At 39.1% G+C, this 18,663-nt stretch overlaps 1 protein-coding gene across 1 annotated transcript in view; it reads left to right on the top strand.

Moving 5' to 3' along the window:
* LOC139709122 (NADPH oxidase 4-like) overlaps positions 1 to 15,625 on the top strand; it is a 38,044-nt gene extending 22,419 nt beyond the window's left edge. The window contains exons 10-17 of the mRNA XM_071621083.1: positions 531 to 695; positions 1,572 to 1,634; positions 2,571 to 2,631; positions 11,750 to 11,822; positions 13,026 to 13,145; positions 13,744 to 13,864; positions 14,639 to 14,811; positions 15,388 to 15,625. Coding sequence (XP_071477184.1) covers positions 531 to 695; positions 1,572 to 1,634; positions 2,571 to 2,631; positions 11,750 to 11,822; positions 13,026 to 13,145; positions 13,744 to 13,864; positions 14,639 to 14,811; positions 15,388 to 15,508 — 897 coding nt within the window. The 3' untranslated portion in view covers positions 15,509 to 15,625. The remainder of the gene's footprint in view (positions 1 to 530; positions 696 to 1,571; positions 1,635 to 2,570; positions 2,632 to 11,749; positions 11,823 to 13,025; positions 13,146 to 13,743; positions 13,865 to 14,638; positions 14,812 to 15,387) is intronic.
* Positions 15,626 to 18,663: the final 3,038 nt, after the last annotated feature.

Genomic DNA, 18,663 nt, shown 5'->3' on the forward strand with positions numbered 1-18,663 from the left:
AACCCCGGGGTAAACAGAGATGTGGATTTAACTCGCTACATAGAGAATTATATACAAGGTTCTTAAATCCACGCAGATATTCCTCAGGATAAGGTTTCCGTAAGCAATGGGTTAAGCACTGAGACATTTCAGGGAAATCTAAGAGAAACGTCCCCCTATGTATACTTTATTTGTCGACGTGCTGGAAGCTGTGCGTTTTAAAGTTGGCGCATATTAGTCTCTCTCAACTGGAAAGGAGATGATAATTTTAAAGAGACTTTTAAGAGTGAAAAGGTGGAGAGCGATTGCTTTTAAGGCTAAAGATCTGAATAGCTCAGCCGAGCTGAGGAAAGTGCCAGAATTCAAAGAATTTTGTTAACTTGCCCTTTTACGAGATAGTTACATCCGCTGTCTGGACATGAAACAAAATCACAGCTTCAAATTTGCATAGCATCAGATTTAAAAAAAAAAAGATCTAGCATCCCCCTCCCCGTCCCTCATTAATCTCCAAGACTCATTAAGGGGTCTGATCTTTCTTACCACTGTCACAGACGTGGCGTTTTCTTCTCCTTCCCGGTCTCTTGTACTTGGTCGAACGAGCGTGGAGATGGCTGAAATCACGCCGGCTCGTTGCCACAGAAACGGTTCGTTTTCATCCAGGTGACGTCATGGAGCTGCGCCTGAGGGTCGAGAGTTTCAGTGCGCGACCAGGGCAAGTAAGGAATTTGAGTATGCACTGCAGTTTACACCATTCTGGTGGCATTGTCAAAGTTACAATAAAATCATTTATCATAGCAGTCTCCGTGTCCTCTAGGTATAAGTATGTACTCAGACACACTGGAGAGATATCAATCAGTATCTTGTTGTTTTAAAAATACCTAGGTCGTATCAATATAGCTGTTCGTAAGGTGCATACGTCATTTCTTGCATATCGTTGTAAAGCATCTTACTTATTGAGTTTTCTTTTACCGTTTTCCCAGTGCGTTCAGAGTGGTGATTTGTCACTAACACAATATCATGCGGTTTAGTTTTTTCTCATAATGTATGCTGAAAGCAGACATTTTTAAAGAAAGTCATTAATGTACATTAATCCTTATCTTTATTCTAGAATCTTTATTCTATATAGAATCATATTATGCACAAATGAAGAATTTGGATGCAAAAGCAAATAAACGGCAGTTTCGTTTTGTTTTGTTTTTCAAGCGATGTCATTGTCATCATCAGCTAGACAAAAATATATGTTTTCAATTTTGTTGCACTGGTAATGGTAACATAAGAATTATCACGTAATATATTCTAATTATTTTTAATGTTTTCAACAGATTTCGACAAATTCTTCAAATAATATCTTTACATTATTGCCTATATGTATGTTTACATATCGACTGTATGTATGTATGTATGTATATTTTATATAGATAGAGAGAGAAAACATAGATAGATAGATAGATAGATAGATAGATAGATGGATGGATGGATGGATAGAGATAGATATACGTACAATATTTACAAGTACCTCTGAATGATCATCTTGAACAAGTGACAAAATGATATATTATATTCTAATTGCAAGGTGTTATTTCATTCTACAGTACATCCTTCTCAACTGTCCAGCCGTCTCACATCTGGAATGGCATCCCTTTACCATAACATCAGTGAGTATTCATGCTATATGCTAAATATCCTTTCTTCAGTTTAACTTCATTTTATATGTCCCAATCGAGCGTGATTCAAAGTAAATTTCAAAAGTGATGATGCCTGACTATCAATACTTAAAAAACACATTTAACGTCATGTATTTTTATCACTGAAATTTGTACTACAGTGTACTATCATTATTGTCATTATTAATTGATTGACTTATTCATTCATCTATCTACTTATCTATATTGCTCATTCATGGTTTATCTTTCTCATACCAAGAAAAAAGACAATACAGTAAAACAGTACAAAATACAATACAAATGCATGCATATTACCGCTAGTAATGGCACAAGGAGGAAAGGAAAGTGCTCAATGCTGGTCTCGGATAGCAAATGCAGTATGGATTGCTGTCGCTCGGAGGCATGTGTGAAACATGCGGAACTATTTTGTACACTCCGTCAACCATAAATATCATTCTTATAATAATAAGTGTCAATGAACGGATAATGTAGAAAGTGTGATAGAGCCCCGAGTGTGCTAGGCGCACTGTGATCACGGTGATAATACTGTGATACGTCAACAGATAATTACTTTCAAAAACATATCACAAAGCATAATTATTATTATCGATTATCTCATATATATTGTTAGATTAATATCGGGTTGCTCTTTAAAGTAGTGAAAAACTTCAGGTTAATGCGATTCATTGTAGTTTAAAGACATATTGTCAAAACGCAAGATTTCCACCAACCGCAGACTGTATTGTCCTGCTAGTACGAGCTGACGTATCATCATTTTCTGAAAAATGAAAAGCTAAACGAACATCACATCTACGACTTTTCTGCTCTATGGAAGAATTACGCTAAGATTTATGTGCTGGATGATTCTGTACCTATACGGATTGATGATTTTATTTTCCTCCAAATATCTTTGTTCCGTAAATCCAGTGCCCATCGGCAAGCGATCCAACAGTGAGTCTGCATCTAAAAGTTTGCGGAGACTGGACAGGTAAAAAACAGATCACGTAACTCTTGTTGTTTTGTTTTGTTTTGTTTTTGTTTGTTTTGTTTTGTTTTGTTTGTTTTGTTTTGTTTTGTTTTGTTTTGTTTTTGATAGCAGGACCTGCAAAATTTCTGTGTCGATGACATTATAGATTGGCAGCCTAAAGCACGTGATACGCATGTCGCAATCATGGTAATGTACAGTTACCCAAAGGATGCCCTGTCAATGGCTGTATTACTGACGAATAAACTGAAACTAATGGGTATATCATTAACATGCTTTCTATAGATGAAATAGACTCGGGGTCATTCCACACTTCTCTTCAAATAAATGATATCTATAAATGCGTCAAAATTCACTTCATAGATATTACTTGCAACTCGATTTGCCTCATGTTATCACTAATATGCCCTCAGAATGTAGATAACCTCATTTCTGTATGTTGTTATAATTATTCAATGTTTATCATGTGTCAGCGGGATTTCGAATATTATATCTTTATCTTATCCGGTTACTTAAATGATTTGTAGAATTTTGTACATGATTGTATTATTTTATCGTACCCTCAAAACATGGAAATAAATTACCCATATCAGTTCAGTGTTATAAGTTGCATTTGCAATTTACATAATACCAAGATATACCAATTAAATATAAGTTGATATTTGAGTCTTGATGTTGATAAAAGATGTTATTTTCTACGTGGTTTTCTTATTCTTACAGCACATGTCATTTGAATGTTGTCGAAAATAAAATGCATTGTATATCTTGTTGACTGCATGTAAACAAAACAAATATCCTGCAATATGGACAATGAATGATTTTAATTGAATTCAATTTAATTTGATTTAATTTAATTTACGGGCGGTGATAACGATTATGATAATGGTTGTCATCATGATTATAATCATCATTATCAGTGCAGCCAGTATCAATTTATTGCATGTAAAATAGTCTGGTGTAATGGCCTTCAGTAATCGTGGGGTTCTCCAAGATCAGGGTTTGTTCATCCGTCTTTCAAAGATCACACACACAGACACAAATACACAGGGGCGTCACCAGCTTTTTTTCAAGGGGGGTGCGTTTTGACACTAAATGTAACGAGATTTTTTTGGACAGACATTATTTTGGAATATAGGAAGGTCTCAAACCCTAGACTTTTACTGTTTTTTTAGGGAAACCAAGCGGGGAAAGAGCACCGGCGTAGCTAGAATTTCATCTTGGGGGGGGGGGGGGGGGGGTGTTAGTATCAATGCGAGGGAGCGAGCAAGGGTGGAGGGAGGGTGTGGAAGTGCCTGTTGGCCCCCCCCCCCCCCTCCTCCCACGGTGAAAACTTTTTGTATTTTGATGTTATACTTGGTGCAATTTGATGCAGGCTTTTTGCGTGTTTTTATCGACTTGAAACAGTCCCACTTGTTTAAGGTAGCAGTACATTTTGATGGAAATTGTTATTGAACAATGTGCCTATAAAATAGTATCATCCAAATAAACTTCCCGTTTTAATATTTACACTGAATATCATGAACGCGGCCAAGCAAGAGCGAGAGGAGTGAGCGAGGGGGAGGATGTGGGAGGGAGTGTCCCCCTCCCACGGTGAACACTTTTTTGCATTTTGATGTTGTAAATAATGCGATTTGATGAAAGTTTTTTGCGTGTTTTATCGACTTGAAACAGTCCCACTTGTTTAAGGTATCAGTACATTTTGAAGTAAATTGTTATTGAACAATTTGCCTATAAATGGTATATAAATAAACTTCTAGTAATAATTCTTTCACTGATGTCATGAACGCCACCGAGCCCGAGCAAGCGGAACGAGCAAGGGGGAGGTTGTGGGAGGGGGTTGTCCCCCTATGAATGGATTATGGAATAACGGTGTGAAACGACAAATTACTGGCAGCAATATCAGGAGAATGGCATAACGACTACATGCGAGCGACCGGAGCGAGCGAGCTTGAAAATTTTGACATTTTACAGTCCCAAAGCTGCCGTTTGCAGCCATATTTTTTTGCTTTGGAAATTAAGGGGGAGGGGGCGCACCGGGCGCAACTGCTGGCAATTACTGGCAGCAACATCAGGTGAATGGCATAACAATTAAATGCAAACGAGCGAAGAGAGCGAGCTTGAAAATTTTGACATTTTACAGTCCAAAAACTGCCATTTGGAGCCATATTTTTTTTTTTCGCTTTGGAAATAAAGGGAGGGGGTGGCGCACTGGGCGCAACTGCCGGCAATTACTGGCAGCTGCATCAGGAGAATTGCATAACAATTAGATGCGAGCGAGCGGAGCGAGTGAGCTTGAAAATTTTGACATTTTACAGTAAAAAAAAACCCTGCCGTTTGTAGCTATATTTTTTCGCTTTGGAATTTACGGGGGGGGGGGGAGCATCGGGCGAAACTGCTGGCAATTTCTGGCAGCAATATTAGGAAAGCATAACGATTACATGCGAGCGGGCGGAACGAGCGAGCTTGAAAATTTAGCATTTTACAGTCCAAAAACTGCCGTTCTTAGCCATATTTTTTCGCTTTGGAAATTAAGGGAAGCACCGGGCGGAACTGCTGGCAATTACTGGCAGCAACATCAGGTGAATTGAATAACGATTCAAGTCGAGCGAGCGAAGAGAGCGAGCTTGAAAATTTTGACATTTTACAGTCCAAAAACTGCCATTTGGAGCCATATTTTTTTGTTCGCTTTGGAAATAAAGGGGGGGGGGGGCGCACCGGGCGCAACTGCCGGCAAATACTGGCAGCAACATCAGGAGAATTGCATAGCAATTAAATGTGAGCGAGCGGAGAGAGTGAGCTTGAAAATTTTGACATTTTACAGTAAAGAAAAAACTGCCGTTTGTAGCTATATTTTTTTCGCTTTGGAATTTAAGGGGGGGCACATCGGGCGCAACTGCTGGCAATTACTGGCAGCAATATTAGGAGAGCATAACGATTACATGCGAGCGAGCGGAACGAGCGAGCTTGAAAACTTTGTATTTTACAGTCCAAAAACTGCAGTTCTTAGCCATATTTTTTCGCTTTGGAAATTAAGGGGGGCGCACCGGGCGCAACTGCTGGCAGCTTACTGGCAGCAACGTCAGGTGAATTGCGTAACGATTAAATGCGAGCGAGCAAAGAGAGGAAACTTGAAAATTTTGACATTTCACAGTAAAAAAACTGCCGTTTGTAGCTATATTTTTTTTTTTTGCTTTGGAAATTAAGGGGGGGGGGGGGCGCACCGGGCGCAACTGCTGACGATTACTGGCAGTAACATCAGAAGAATTGCATAAAGATTAAATGCGAGCGAGCTTGAAAATTTTGACATTTTACACTCCAAAAACTGCAGTTCTTAGCCATATTTTTTCGCTTTGGAAATTAAGGGGGGCGCACCGGGCGCAACTGCTGGCAATATATTTACTGGCAGCAACATCAGGTGAATTGCATAACGATTCAATGCGAGCGAGCGAAGAGAGGAAACTTGAAAATTTTGACATTTTACAGTAGAAAAACTGCCGTTTGTAGCTATATTTTTTTGCTTTGGAAATTAAGGGGGGCGCAACGGGCGCAACTGCTGACGATTACTGGCAGTAACATCAGAAGAATTGCATAAAGATTAAATGCGAGCGAGCTTGAAAATTTTGACATTTTACACTCCAAAAACTGCAGTTCTTAGCCATATTTTTTCGCTTTGGAAATTAAGGGGGGCGCACCGGGCGCAACTGCTGGCAACTTACTGGCAGCAACATCAGGTGAATTGCATAACGATTCAATGCGAGCGAGCGAAGAGAGGAAACTCGAAAATTTTGACATTTTACAGTAGAAAAACTGCCGTTTGTAGCTATATTTTTTTGCTTTGGAAATTAAGGGGGGCGCAACGGGCGCAACTGCTGACGATTACTGGCAGTAACATCAGAAGAATTGCATAAAGATTAAATGCGAGCGAGCTTGAAAATTTTGACATTTTACACTCCAAAAACTGCAGTTCTTAGCCATATTTTTTCGCTTTGGAAATTAAGGGGGGCGCACCGGGCGCAACTGCTGGCAACTTACTGGCAGCAACATCAGGTGAATTGCATAACGATTCAATGCGAGCGAGCGAAGAGAGGAAACTTGAAAACTTTGCATTTTACAGTCCAAAAACTGCAGTTCTTAGCCATATTTTTTCGCTTTGGAAATTAAGGGGGGCGCACCGGGCGCAACTGCTGGCAGCTTACTGGCAGCAACGTCAGGTGAATTGCGTAACGATTAAATGCGAGCGAGCAAAGAGAGGAAACTTGAAAATTTTGACATTTCACAGTAAAAAAACTGCCGTTTGTAGCTATATATTTTTTTTTTTTTTTTGCTTTGGAAATTAAGGGGGGGGGCGCACCGGGCGCAACTGCTGACGATTACTGGCAGTAACATCAGAAGAATTGCATAAAGATTAAATGCGAGCGAGCTTGAAAATTTTGACATTTTACACTCCAAAAACTGCAGTTCTTAGCCATATTTTTTCGCTTTGGAAATTAAGGGGGGCGCACCGGGCGCAACTGCTGGCAATATATTTACTGGCAGCAACATCAGGTGAATTGCATAACGATTCAATGCGAGCGAGCGAAGAGAGGAAACTTGAAAATTTTGACATTTTACAGTAGAAAAACTGCCGTTTGTAGCTATATTTTTTTGCTTTGGAAATTAAGGGGGCGCAACGGGCGCAACTGCTGACGATTACTGGCAGTAACATCAGAAGAATTGCATAAAGATTAAATGCGAGCGAGCTTGAAAATTTTGACATTTTACACTCCAAAAACTGCAGTTCTTAGCCATATTTTTTCGCTTTGGAAATTAAGGGGGGCGCACCGGGCGCAACTGCTGGCAATATATTTACTGGCAGCAACATCAGGTGAATTGCATAACGATTCAATGCGAGCGAGCGAAGAGAGGAAACTCGAAAATTTTGACATTTTACAGTAGAAAAACTGCCGTTTGTAGCTATATTTTTTTGCTTTGGAAATTAAGGGGGGCGCAACGGGCGCAACTGCTGACGATTACTGGCAGTAACATCAGAAGAATTGCATAAAGATTAAATGCGAGCGAGCTTGAAAATTTTGACATTTTACACTCCAAAAACTGCAGTTCTTAGCCATATTTTTTCGCTTTGGAAATTAAGGGGGGCGCACCGGGCGCAACTGCTGGCAACTTACTGGCAGCAACATCAGGTGAATTGCATAACGATTCAATGCGAAAAAGAATTGCATAAAGATTAAATGCGAGCGAGCTTGAAAATTTTGACATTTTACACTCCAAAAACTGCAGTTCTTAGCCATATTTTTTCGCTTTGGAAATTAAGGGGGGCGCACCGGGCGCAACTGCTGGCAATATATTTACTGGCAGCAACGTCAGGTGAATTGCATAACGATTCAATGCGAGCGAGCGAAGAGAGGAAACTTGAAAATTTTGACATTTTACAGTAGAAAAACTGCCGTTTGTAGCTATATTTTTTTGCTTTGGAAATTAAGGGGGGCGCAACGGGCGCAACTGCTGACGATTACTGGCAGTAACATCAGAAGAATTGCATAAAGATTAAATGCGAGCGAGCTTGAAAATTTTGACATTTTACACTCCAAAAACTGCAGTTCTTAGCCATATTTTTTCGCTTTGGAAATTAAGGGGGCGCACCGGGCGCAACTGCTGGCAACTTACTGGCAGCAACATCAGGTGAATTGCATAACGATTCAATGCGAGCGAGCGAAGAGAGGAAACTCGAAAATTTTGACATTTTACAGTAGAAAAACTGCCGTTTGTAGCTATATTTTTTTGCTTTGGAAATTAAGGGGGGCGCAACGGGCGCAACTGCTGACGATTACTGGCAGTAACATCAGAAGAACTGCATAAAGATTAAATGCGAGCGAGCTTGAAAATTTTGACATTTTACACTCCAAAAACTGCAGTTCTTAGCCATATTTTTTCGCTTTGGAAATTAAGGGGGGCGCACCGGGCGCAACTGCTGGCAACTTACTGGCAGCAACATCAGGTGAATTGCATAACGATTCAATGCGAGCGAGCGAAGAGAGGAAACTTGAAAACTTTGCATTTTACAGTCCAAAAACTGCAGTTCTTAGCCATATTTTTTCGCTTTGGAAATTAAGGGGGGCGCACCGGGCGCAACTGCTGGCAGCTTACTGGCAGCAACGTCAGGTGAATTGCGTAACGATTAAATGCGAGCGAGCAAAGAGAGGAAACTTGAAAATTGTGACATTTCACAGTAAAAAAACTGCCGTTTGTAGCTATATATTTTTTTTTGCTTTGGAAATTAAGGGGGGGGGGCGCACCGGGCGCAACTGCTGACGATTACTGGCAGTAACATCAGAAGAATTGCATAAAGATTAAATGCGAGCGAGCTTGAAAATTTTGACATTTTACACTCCAAAAACTGCAGTTCTTAGCCATATTTTTTCGCTTTGGAAATTAAGGGGGGCGCACCGGGCGCAACTGCTGGCAATATATTTACTGGCAGCAACATCAGGTGAATTGCATAACGATTCAATGCGAGCGAGCGAAGAGAGGAAACTTGAAAATTTTGACATTTTACAGTAGAAAAACTGCCGTTTGTAGCTATATTTTTTTTGCTTTGGAAATTAAGGGGGGCGCAACGGGCGCAACTGCTGACGATTACTGGCAGTAACATCAGAAGAATCGCATAAAGATTAAATGCGAGCGAGCTTGAAAATTTTGACATTTTACACTCCAAAAACTGCAGTTCTTAGCCATATTTTTTCGCTTTGGAAATTAAGGGGGGCGCACCGGGCGCAACTGCTGGCAACTTACTGGCAGCAACATCAGGTGAATTGCATAACGATTCAATGCGAGCGAGCGAAGAGAGGAAACTCGAAAATTTTGACATTTTACAGTAGAAAAACTGCCGTTTGTAGCTATATTCTTTTGCTTTGGAAATTAAGGGGGGCGCAACGGGCGCAACTGCTGACGATTACTGGCAGTAACATCAGAAGAATTGCATAAAGATTAAATGCGAGCGAGCTTGAAAATTTTGACATTTTACACTCCAAAAACTGCAGTTCTTAGCCATATTTTTTCGCTTTGGAAATTAAGGGGGGCGCACCGGGCGCAACTGCTGGCAACTTACTGGCAGCAACATCAGGTGAATTGCATAACGATTCAATGCGAGCGACCGAAGAGAGGAAACTTTAAAATTTTGACATTTTACAGTAGAAAAACTGCCGTTTGTAGCTATATTTTTTTGCTTTGGAAATTAAGGGGGGCGCACCGGGCGCAACTGCTGACGATTACTGGCAGTAACATCAGAAGAATTGCATAAAGATTAAATGCGAGCGAGCTTGAAAATTTTGACATTTTACAGTCCAAAAACTGCCGTTTGAAGCTATATCTTTTTTGCTTTCAAAATTAAGGAGGGGGGCGCACCGGGCGCAACTGCTGGCAACTACGGGCAGCAATATCAGGAGAATGGCATTACGACTAATGAAATTTTTGACATTTTCTTTTTACAGTTAAAAAAGCTGCCGTTTGAAGCTATATTTTTTCGCTTTGGAAATTAAGGGGGGACGCCCGGTGCGCCCCTCCCCCTGGATCCGCCACTGGTAGTCAAAGGTGTCGGTTTATGTTCATGACTGGGGGAGGTATGACCAGCGAGGTGGCGTCGAAGTGACCAAGCGGGGGAAGGATGTCCAAAATCTGCACTTTAGAGCATCCCCTAATTGTGCGTGTTTGTTTGTGTGTGTGTGTTATATACATGGAAAAGTTAGGAATTAGCCCAGGTCAAGTCTTTTTATTGGCAATGCAAGACATTTTTATATTGACTAGTATGTAAAGCAACACTGCAAACTCAATAATCTAGCTTTGATATAACGAAGCGTAAGGTTCAAAGGTGTACATTCTACATCACATTGCGCAACATTGTAGCGACTCTTTTTGCCGTTATCGGATGTTCTGAGTACACTGCGCACATCCTGCTTATATGCAGAATGCCAACCAGGAATCACGCTGAATCACAATCTTTTGTCGGGTCCGTGCTTTTTGAACAATACTGTTTCACACTATATACCTATTTAATTATGGTTAAAAGAAATCATAGAAAAATATCTTGTTTCTTGATCACCCTTTCATTCAAAAGCAGCTTACAAACCCTTGAATAACTATTTTGGTAGGTCTTTTTTTTTTAACCAGCGGATGGGGGGGGGGGGGGGAGGCACCCCCCCCCCCCCCCCCCCCCCCCCGTAGTTACACCACTGCTTTTGGGTGAAATAGGGTCTAATTGGACAGATTTCTAACAAAAAGGCAAGAAAATCTTTTCATCGCGGGAATTATGATTATGTGGGGTGGGGCAAATGGTGCGCTTGCCTTCCAATATTTTTATGGGGGCAACATTTTTTTTCTTTCAAAAGCAAGAAAATCTTCTCATTTCGGGAATTATTAATCATGGGGGGGGGGGCAAAATTAAAATATGCTTTTGCCCCTCCAATATTTTTAAGGGGGTAACTTTTTGTTGTTGTTTTTTTTTTGTCAAAAAAAGGTAAGAAAATATTCTCGTCTCTGGAATTATGGAAGGGGGGGGGGGTGGGCAAAATGATATGCTTGCCCCTCCATTTTTTTTAAATTTTTTATGAGGCTAAGGCTCGCTCTTGGGCTGGCAATATGGATTGGTCAGAAGTAACGTACATATAGACCCTACATACTTGTAAGTAGCACACGTACATGCAAACGTGTACGTGCTCCGTATCGTACGGATGTACAGTACGGTCGATAAAAAGTATTAAGACGCTGTACAGAATACTAGTAGATATGTATAACATCAGTGCTGCCAGAACCAGGGGTGCGAATTGTTTTTGCCCAAGATTTTTTTTTTTTTTTTTGTCCCTGGTGCAAAAAAAAAAATATTTAAAAAATAGAAAAGAATAATTATTTACCGTCCGGCGTTGAGGTCGCTCGCAGACTGAAGTTTTTTTTTTTTTTTTTTTTTTTTAAGGATCTGAAGGGGGTGCGTTCGCACCCAACGCACCCCCCCTGGTGACGCCCATGAATACACAAACATATTTTATCTGCAACATGTGTTACTGTCTAGTCGTCTCTCTATCAATCTGAAATTGCGGTAGATTTGCGCCCTCTTTTGTCTACCTTCATACAGATTCCCTCCAAAGGGTGCTGAAAGATCGTCCGTGTGTGCTCACTGGCGATGCCGTCTCGGTGGCATACCCAAGGTATGAGATGCAAACTTTTAACTCAGTACGATACATTTATGTTGTTTTTGTCCTTTTTTTCACCATTTATCATTTGGTTGATTTGATTAACTAGCCTACAGACGTCATAGATCAGACATGATGCACACCTGTAAAATTGTGCAGGGCATAATTATAATTATGCTCTCCAGTGAACTCAGTGATTTCTTTGACTTTTCAACTGGCAGCCGAACAAGAGGATATCGATTTAAGATTTTGAAGAAGCATGTCAATACAAGGTTGAGGCAATCATCTTTTTCTCAACGAGTGATATCGGAATGGAACTGTTTACTATCATAATGTAGTAGAGAACACTGCAATCAACAAAGTCAAAACATAATTATTTAAGGAAATTTGGGCAAGGTCCGGTAAGATAGATGACTATAACCCTGATGAAGTTTTCAAATGTCCATGTATACTCCAGCTGCACAATGCCTGTCACACAAAAATTAATCATCTTTATTGGCGCAGTGAGGGAAATAAGTTTGGTATTACTTTAAGCCCACTTCCAAGGTATGATTTCCAAGGTATGATTGACTAAAAGAAAATTACGTGAATGTAGCTCTTCGTTGTAAGGCAGTGAATCGAAACGTTTGCTGACGTTGGTAGATGCCATTGATGTTGACTTATGTTGGCAGTAGATTTGTATCAAATTCGTATCCTCAGCCAGAACCGGCTTCACGATCGAGCATTGCGTAATTTGCATTTAGGATTAAAGAGATTTTAGAGTACAAGTTTTGCCTTCGGTTCATACCCCACCTTTTCTGAATAAAAACAGGAAAATTATTGCCAGCCTGAGGTCTTTTTTTTTAACCTAATCTTTAGTTGTACTCATGACTTTGTATAGGCATTGCTCACTTTTTTATCTCTTTACTTGGTTCCGTCGTACTAATATTTCAGTTTCTTTCGTATGGACTGCAAACTTTAGATTCTTTTTAAATCAGCCTTGTTTAACTTACCTACTCATCCAAGATTGCATCTACTTTTGTAATCAATTTCTATGGTTGGTACAAAATCCCGATGATACTAATACTATCCTACTTTGTCAATGTTAGTATTGGTATCGTATTTTGCTGTGGAACAGGTACATCAATTCATATTCAAGTCAATTCAATTCAATTCAATTCAATTCAATGGAGATATACGACAATATCTGGTATTCTTTCATCCCTCTTTTCTTTGCAGACTTCAGGTGGACGGCCCTCTGGGCAGCGCTAGTGAGGATGTGTTGAGGTATCGGGTCAGTGTCTGCATCGCTGGGGGCATCGGCGTTACACCGTTTGCGGCGATGCTACATCACCTGCAGTAAGTGTTTTTATTAGATTACTGGAAAGGCCGATTGTTTGAGAGTATCTTTTTTTTCAGTTGGTGTCATACAGTTATTTGATTGGATGATGAATACATTACCTGCCAATTGAGCAACTCATGACAGTAGTTCGTAAATGAGTACATACATGAATTGACTGATTGATTGATTGATTGATTGATTGATTGATTGATTGATTGATTGATCGATAGATTGATGGATGGATAGATTGATTGGTTGATTGATTGATTGATTGATTGAATAATTGATGAATTATCTAATTAATTCATCGGTCGGTTCTTGGGGAAGCATGGATGACTCGATATCATTGCCTAATGTCAAGATCTCAGGCGAGAAACTGGATATACCTAATGGGTATTCAAGTAAGCTGGTTAGTGGGTCAAAACATGCGGAACAGTTCTGTACGCATAGTAGCAGTAGAATACAGCTGTATGAAGGCATTCTTTGAATTATGAATTAGCTGTGTAATCTATACAGTAGCAATGCCTAAATAAGCTACTTATTTAATGCCTTGAATATCAATATGCGACGACCAATGAGGTAAAACACTTTTATTTTCTTTTTCTGGTGCCCCAGGAGCCTGGATGGCGAGGATTTGTGTCGACTGAAACTGTCAAGATTGTACTTTGTCTGGATCTGTCGAGAGGAAGACCACTTCCAGTGGTTCGCTGAAACCATCAACTCACTTCAGTACAAGGTTTGCTTTGACACATAGATCTCACTTTCAACTTCGTTTTTTTCCTCATTATACAGTATATTATCATGAAATCGAACAGTGTTGAATGTGTAGAAAGGATGCCTGACCATGAATTAACAGCAGCCCGAAAGAATGGTGAAAGTATCCCCCATTATCACTACCTTAACAGAGAAGAAAAAAGACTGATCAAACGGTCCAGAGGCCGTTATCCCAGTCAAGCGAATTGCTTATAGCTAGCAAACCGTCCCTCCACCTGTATTACCTTAAAATACAATGAAAAAAATATGTGCGTATACTATACACGTAATTATATCTATTTCTTTTATGTATTCTTGTTTATTTTTGATTTGAAAATACTTGATTTTGGCATGATGATTTCATTTGTGCAAGTGAAACACAAACTGAAACTGAAACTGAAAAGTCCTTGCCGGAAGCGAATCAAAAGCAACAAGCACAGAAACAGAAAATAGAGCTAGCGAAAAAGAAATGGAGCCAGATAAGCTATCTTTTTGTTTCTCGACTCTAAGAAATGATTATTTTTCGAGCTTATCTCCTCTCTACAGAATTTAGTAAAAAATGAATGACTTGATGACTTTAAGCGGTTCAGTAATTCTGCTAGCTCTTTCAAGAAAATGATAGATTATTGATACTTATACTCTCATTCGTATGATATTTAGTTTAGTTCATTTTCATTTTGCTTCTCCGCTGTGTTATCAGCAGTGCCTCCTTGTCAGATGTTATGACTTTTCACATCCTTCCCGATATTTTTCACAGCTGTGGCAGATGAACCGACCGGACTTCTTTAATTTACGACTCCACGTCACCTCCAAACGCAAAACTCAACAGGACCAATCAGATTGTCGCTCAGCGATCACGTGCTGCCATATATCAAGTGGACGGCCCGACTTGGCGGCCATTTTGAGTGACATCACAATATGTAATCCAAAGTGAGTGAACTGCACGAGGAAAAAATATAATGGTTGTGGTGTATTCTCAAAGAGATAATTGGACTTGATTTTTTTTTTTTTTTTGCATACCCGCGTCATGTTAATTCTTAGTCTTAAAGGTACTGCTTACCATTGGGAGCAGTGATTTTAAAAAATGCTCAAGTTATCACATTTGATGCATACGTGTAGGCCAGTTGTGTCACAAAACATTCTACGATATAAAATTTTTCGATAAAGCCTAGAATGTGATGAGCTATTACTACTTTTGCAATATATATAAGCCATAACTGTAGACGGTTTATTCTTTAAACAATTTTATCATAACTATTGTTCACATTTTGTATTGATTACCATTTTTGCAGTGGTTGTTTCTGTCCCTAACTCACATTTTCGAACTATTTTGAAGCACTACAGCTTGGTTTTTGTTTCATCTGCAAAATGCTAAATAATGCCTTTAGAAAAAGTTACAATTGACAGTCTACAGCCGCTTTCAGATAAAAATAGATCAATAAACATTTATTACTGCTAATCTTTGCTAATACAAATATCACGGCTGTCTGCTTCTGTTCTCTGCAGAACCGACATTGGAGTCTTCGTGTGCGGACCCAGCAAGTTATCTTCGAGGGTGCACCGGTTATGTAATCGATTCAATAAGGACAAGGTCAAGTTACACTTCAATAAGGAGCGGTTTAGTTGATCCGTCTTCGTACAGCAGTCCTGCATTTGTTAAAGGCTCTCTCGTGACACCTACCTTTCTCTTGGCGAAAGAGCATGACATTTCGACTGGACTTTAGTTTTGCGAAGTTCAAAGTGAAGGCGATGTAAATAAGTATACATTCCTAAGTTATTATTTTTCTATGATTCCATGTATGAAATCTTGGATTTTTTTTTTATCCGGGTTTTTTTTTTCTTACTGAAAAGGAATTTCTTCCATTTCGTTTTGTGCATGTGTCCATGAGTGTTTCTGCGATATCATAATTTGATTTTGAGGGTAGTAGAAAATTTCTGAATCATAGTGGTTTTAGTCTGTGTTTATGACCAATGATGTCTTACTCCAAGAACACATTTTATCATTTTCTTGCCTTGTAGGGCCTATATCCATTGAATTGCGAATAAATTCTTTGAATGTGGCTTTCAATGGCTGAGAAATGCGGCTGGAATATATTTTATTAACACCATTCTCTTTCTATTTTGTTTTATAATTGAAAAATTGTCATTCTTACTTTTGACTTATTCTCTTCGACCCATTGTTTCGGCAATATCTCTTTTTTTTTCATGTTTTGCCATTCAAATTAAATTGTAATACTGTCTTTAGTACTGTATTAAAACCTCGAGAGCATGCCATTTGTTTTGAAAAGTGCCTTAAGTGCCGTTGTTTCACTAAGTTGGCAGATGACATCGCTAGCTTTACAGAGGTATTAAGCACCCCTTGCAATGCCTTGAGAACGATGTTGGAAATAACATTTGATAAAGTACATTAGTGTTTGCCGATACTACAAGCGTGCTTAATATCCAGTCATGCATACTCTACTTTTGGTAACGGGCGGCGGTAATGTCTAGTAAAGTCTGCGGTATAAATGAAACGTCAAGTTTCTTAACTATATATGTTTGTTTGTTTGCATTCTTTGTTTTGTTGTTTTGTTTAAGTTGTCTAATGGATACGGTAATCTGAAAGCTTGCCGATAGCAAACATTCATTTTTTATTTTATTTGTTGTTTGGTCGGTTTTCATTTGGCAATAAGCCAGTTCGGAGTTAGCTCATGGGCACAATGATCCGAATGACCTTTCTTTTTTTCTCAGTCGGTTAAGGGCACTTCACTCGTTTTCAGAGCAAAATAATACATCAACGTAACAATTTATGAGATTCATTAATCCTGTTCAAACAAAGAATAAACTTGCGTAGACCAGATGACCAGAATGATCCGTCAATTAACACGTGGGAAAGCATCCGTTTCATTATTTTGCATTGCATGTATTGACAATATCTTTCTATTGATATTGCCAAATAAGCTGTACAACTTTAGCTAACAAATGATAATTCATTAAACTTTACAAAAAAAAAAAAACCTAAATAAGATAAAGTTGAATCTATACTATATACCATGCGTAACAAGGCCTTTAACGTTTCCGAGGTGCAGAAAAGGCATTATCTGCATTGAACTTTGGTCAAGATGTTCATTTGACAATAATAACAGATATTTATTTTGAGCTATATGTTTTCAATTTGTTAGTGAAGATTAATAGCTCACAGCTAGCTCACAGCTCATCCGAAGCAAACATTCGATCGGCGATATGCTTCGAAATCAGAAATTGAAATTGCCAATATGCCAAGAAACTTTCGTCAGCACATAATATGTTGTTTTATTTTCAGGAGGTAAAGCATAGCACAGATTAGATCAGATCGGAACAAAATTATACCAGACAAATCAGAATTACTTTGATAGATTTTCATCCAACACAGCTGCCTCTAATATTATTTTTTCATCTCACGTTCACAACTTGGAATGTGCTTTACACCTTGTTTAAGTAATTTTCTTCCTGCCAGTTAGCACACGTGATCTCAAACGTCATTTTGTCACCACCTGTGAGTCAATCCAGGGAAAGCATTTTCTTGAACTGTTCAGGTAATTTCGAGTCTTTTTTATTGATGCGTGCATCATTAACGCCACCATTTACAATCATTAAATAACATACAGATTATATGATTGCACCAAAAAAAAAAAAAACACGCCATCGGAGTGTCATCTTGCATTTCTTTTTAGAAAGTCTGTTTGCCAATCAGAGAAATGAAACTATGAATCTATATAGCTATATTTCCACACAAAATGGCTGGCTACGCTCATCATTATTGTACGATACACGGCAACCATTTTGGAATATGAGTCCCCGCACAGGACATGTTTATACACCAAACCTGCTCTTCATCCTCACGCATGAAGCGTGGCACTCGGATCAAGAAAGAAAATTCATCAATTCTTCAAGATAAATCTCAATTTTGGTCTCCTTGGGAAGTTATTAGCGAGCTTACAGGAAACCAAAACCCAAATATGAATGTGGCCAGATTTAAAGCAGCAATATCAGTAGATGGATACACACACATCAGTAAAAGTCTGAGGAGCATTTCTCTTTTTCCGACTGTATTAAGTTTCTTTGTATTGTTGTCCATGCATGACGTCATAAATTGTAGTAGTCTTCTTATCCAGCGATGACGGCGCCGAAACTTTAAAAACTCACAACTTTTGAATCGACTGTTGGATTTTCCTCAAACTTTCACTGATGGGTATTGTCATATTGCTGCTTGCCATGTACTCAGTCCGCATTTATATTTGGGTTTTGGTTTCATTTCAGATGTGCGACGCTAATGTCTACGACGAGCCTCTTCCCGGGTTGGACAATGCAAACAGAGGTCTCACGCAAGCGCAGAATTTTTTTTTTTTTAATTTGCCGAGTCATACAGTTAGTGTCGCAAACCTAAGATCTACAATAGCTTGGTAGTCCAAACTTGGTTTCAATTGTAATAAAGCATAATAATGGATACACTTGTAATCAAGCGTTATGAAATATGAAGTGCTTTAACTGGCTCGTGATGAAAGTAACAAGTGGACTATATCTCCATTTAATGTCTGTTAATTGTCTTTTCTTGCAATTACACGGGCACACAAACACACACATACACACAAATGTCAATAGACATTGACAAGGGGAAAAACATAAAGGTGCAAATAGTCGTAATGCATATTCTTGTCTAATTGCTGACATGCGGGACAAGTATAGTTGACATGTCAAGTACATGTAAGTCGCCTACAATTACAGCATAGAGAATTTGGCTTTGTATGCAACTAATGTATCTTT

The sequence above is a fragment of the Diadema antillarum genome, unplaced genomic scaffold (genome assembly GCF_040938485.1).
Source record: "Diadema antillarum isolate AM-2024a unplaced genomic scaffold, OU_Dant_1.0 seq00001410_RagTag, whole genome shotgun sequence".
Classification (NCBI taxonomy): Eukaryota; Metazoa; Echinodermata; class Echinoidea; order Diadematoida; family Diadematidae; genus Diadema; species Diadema antillarum.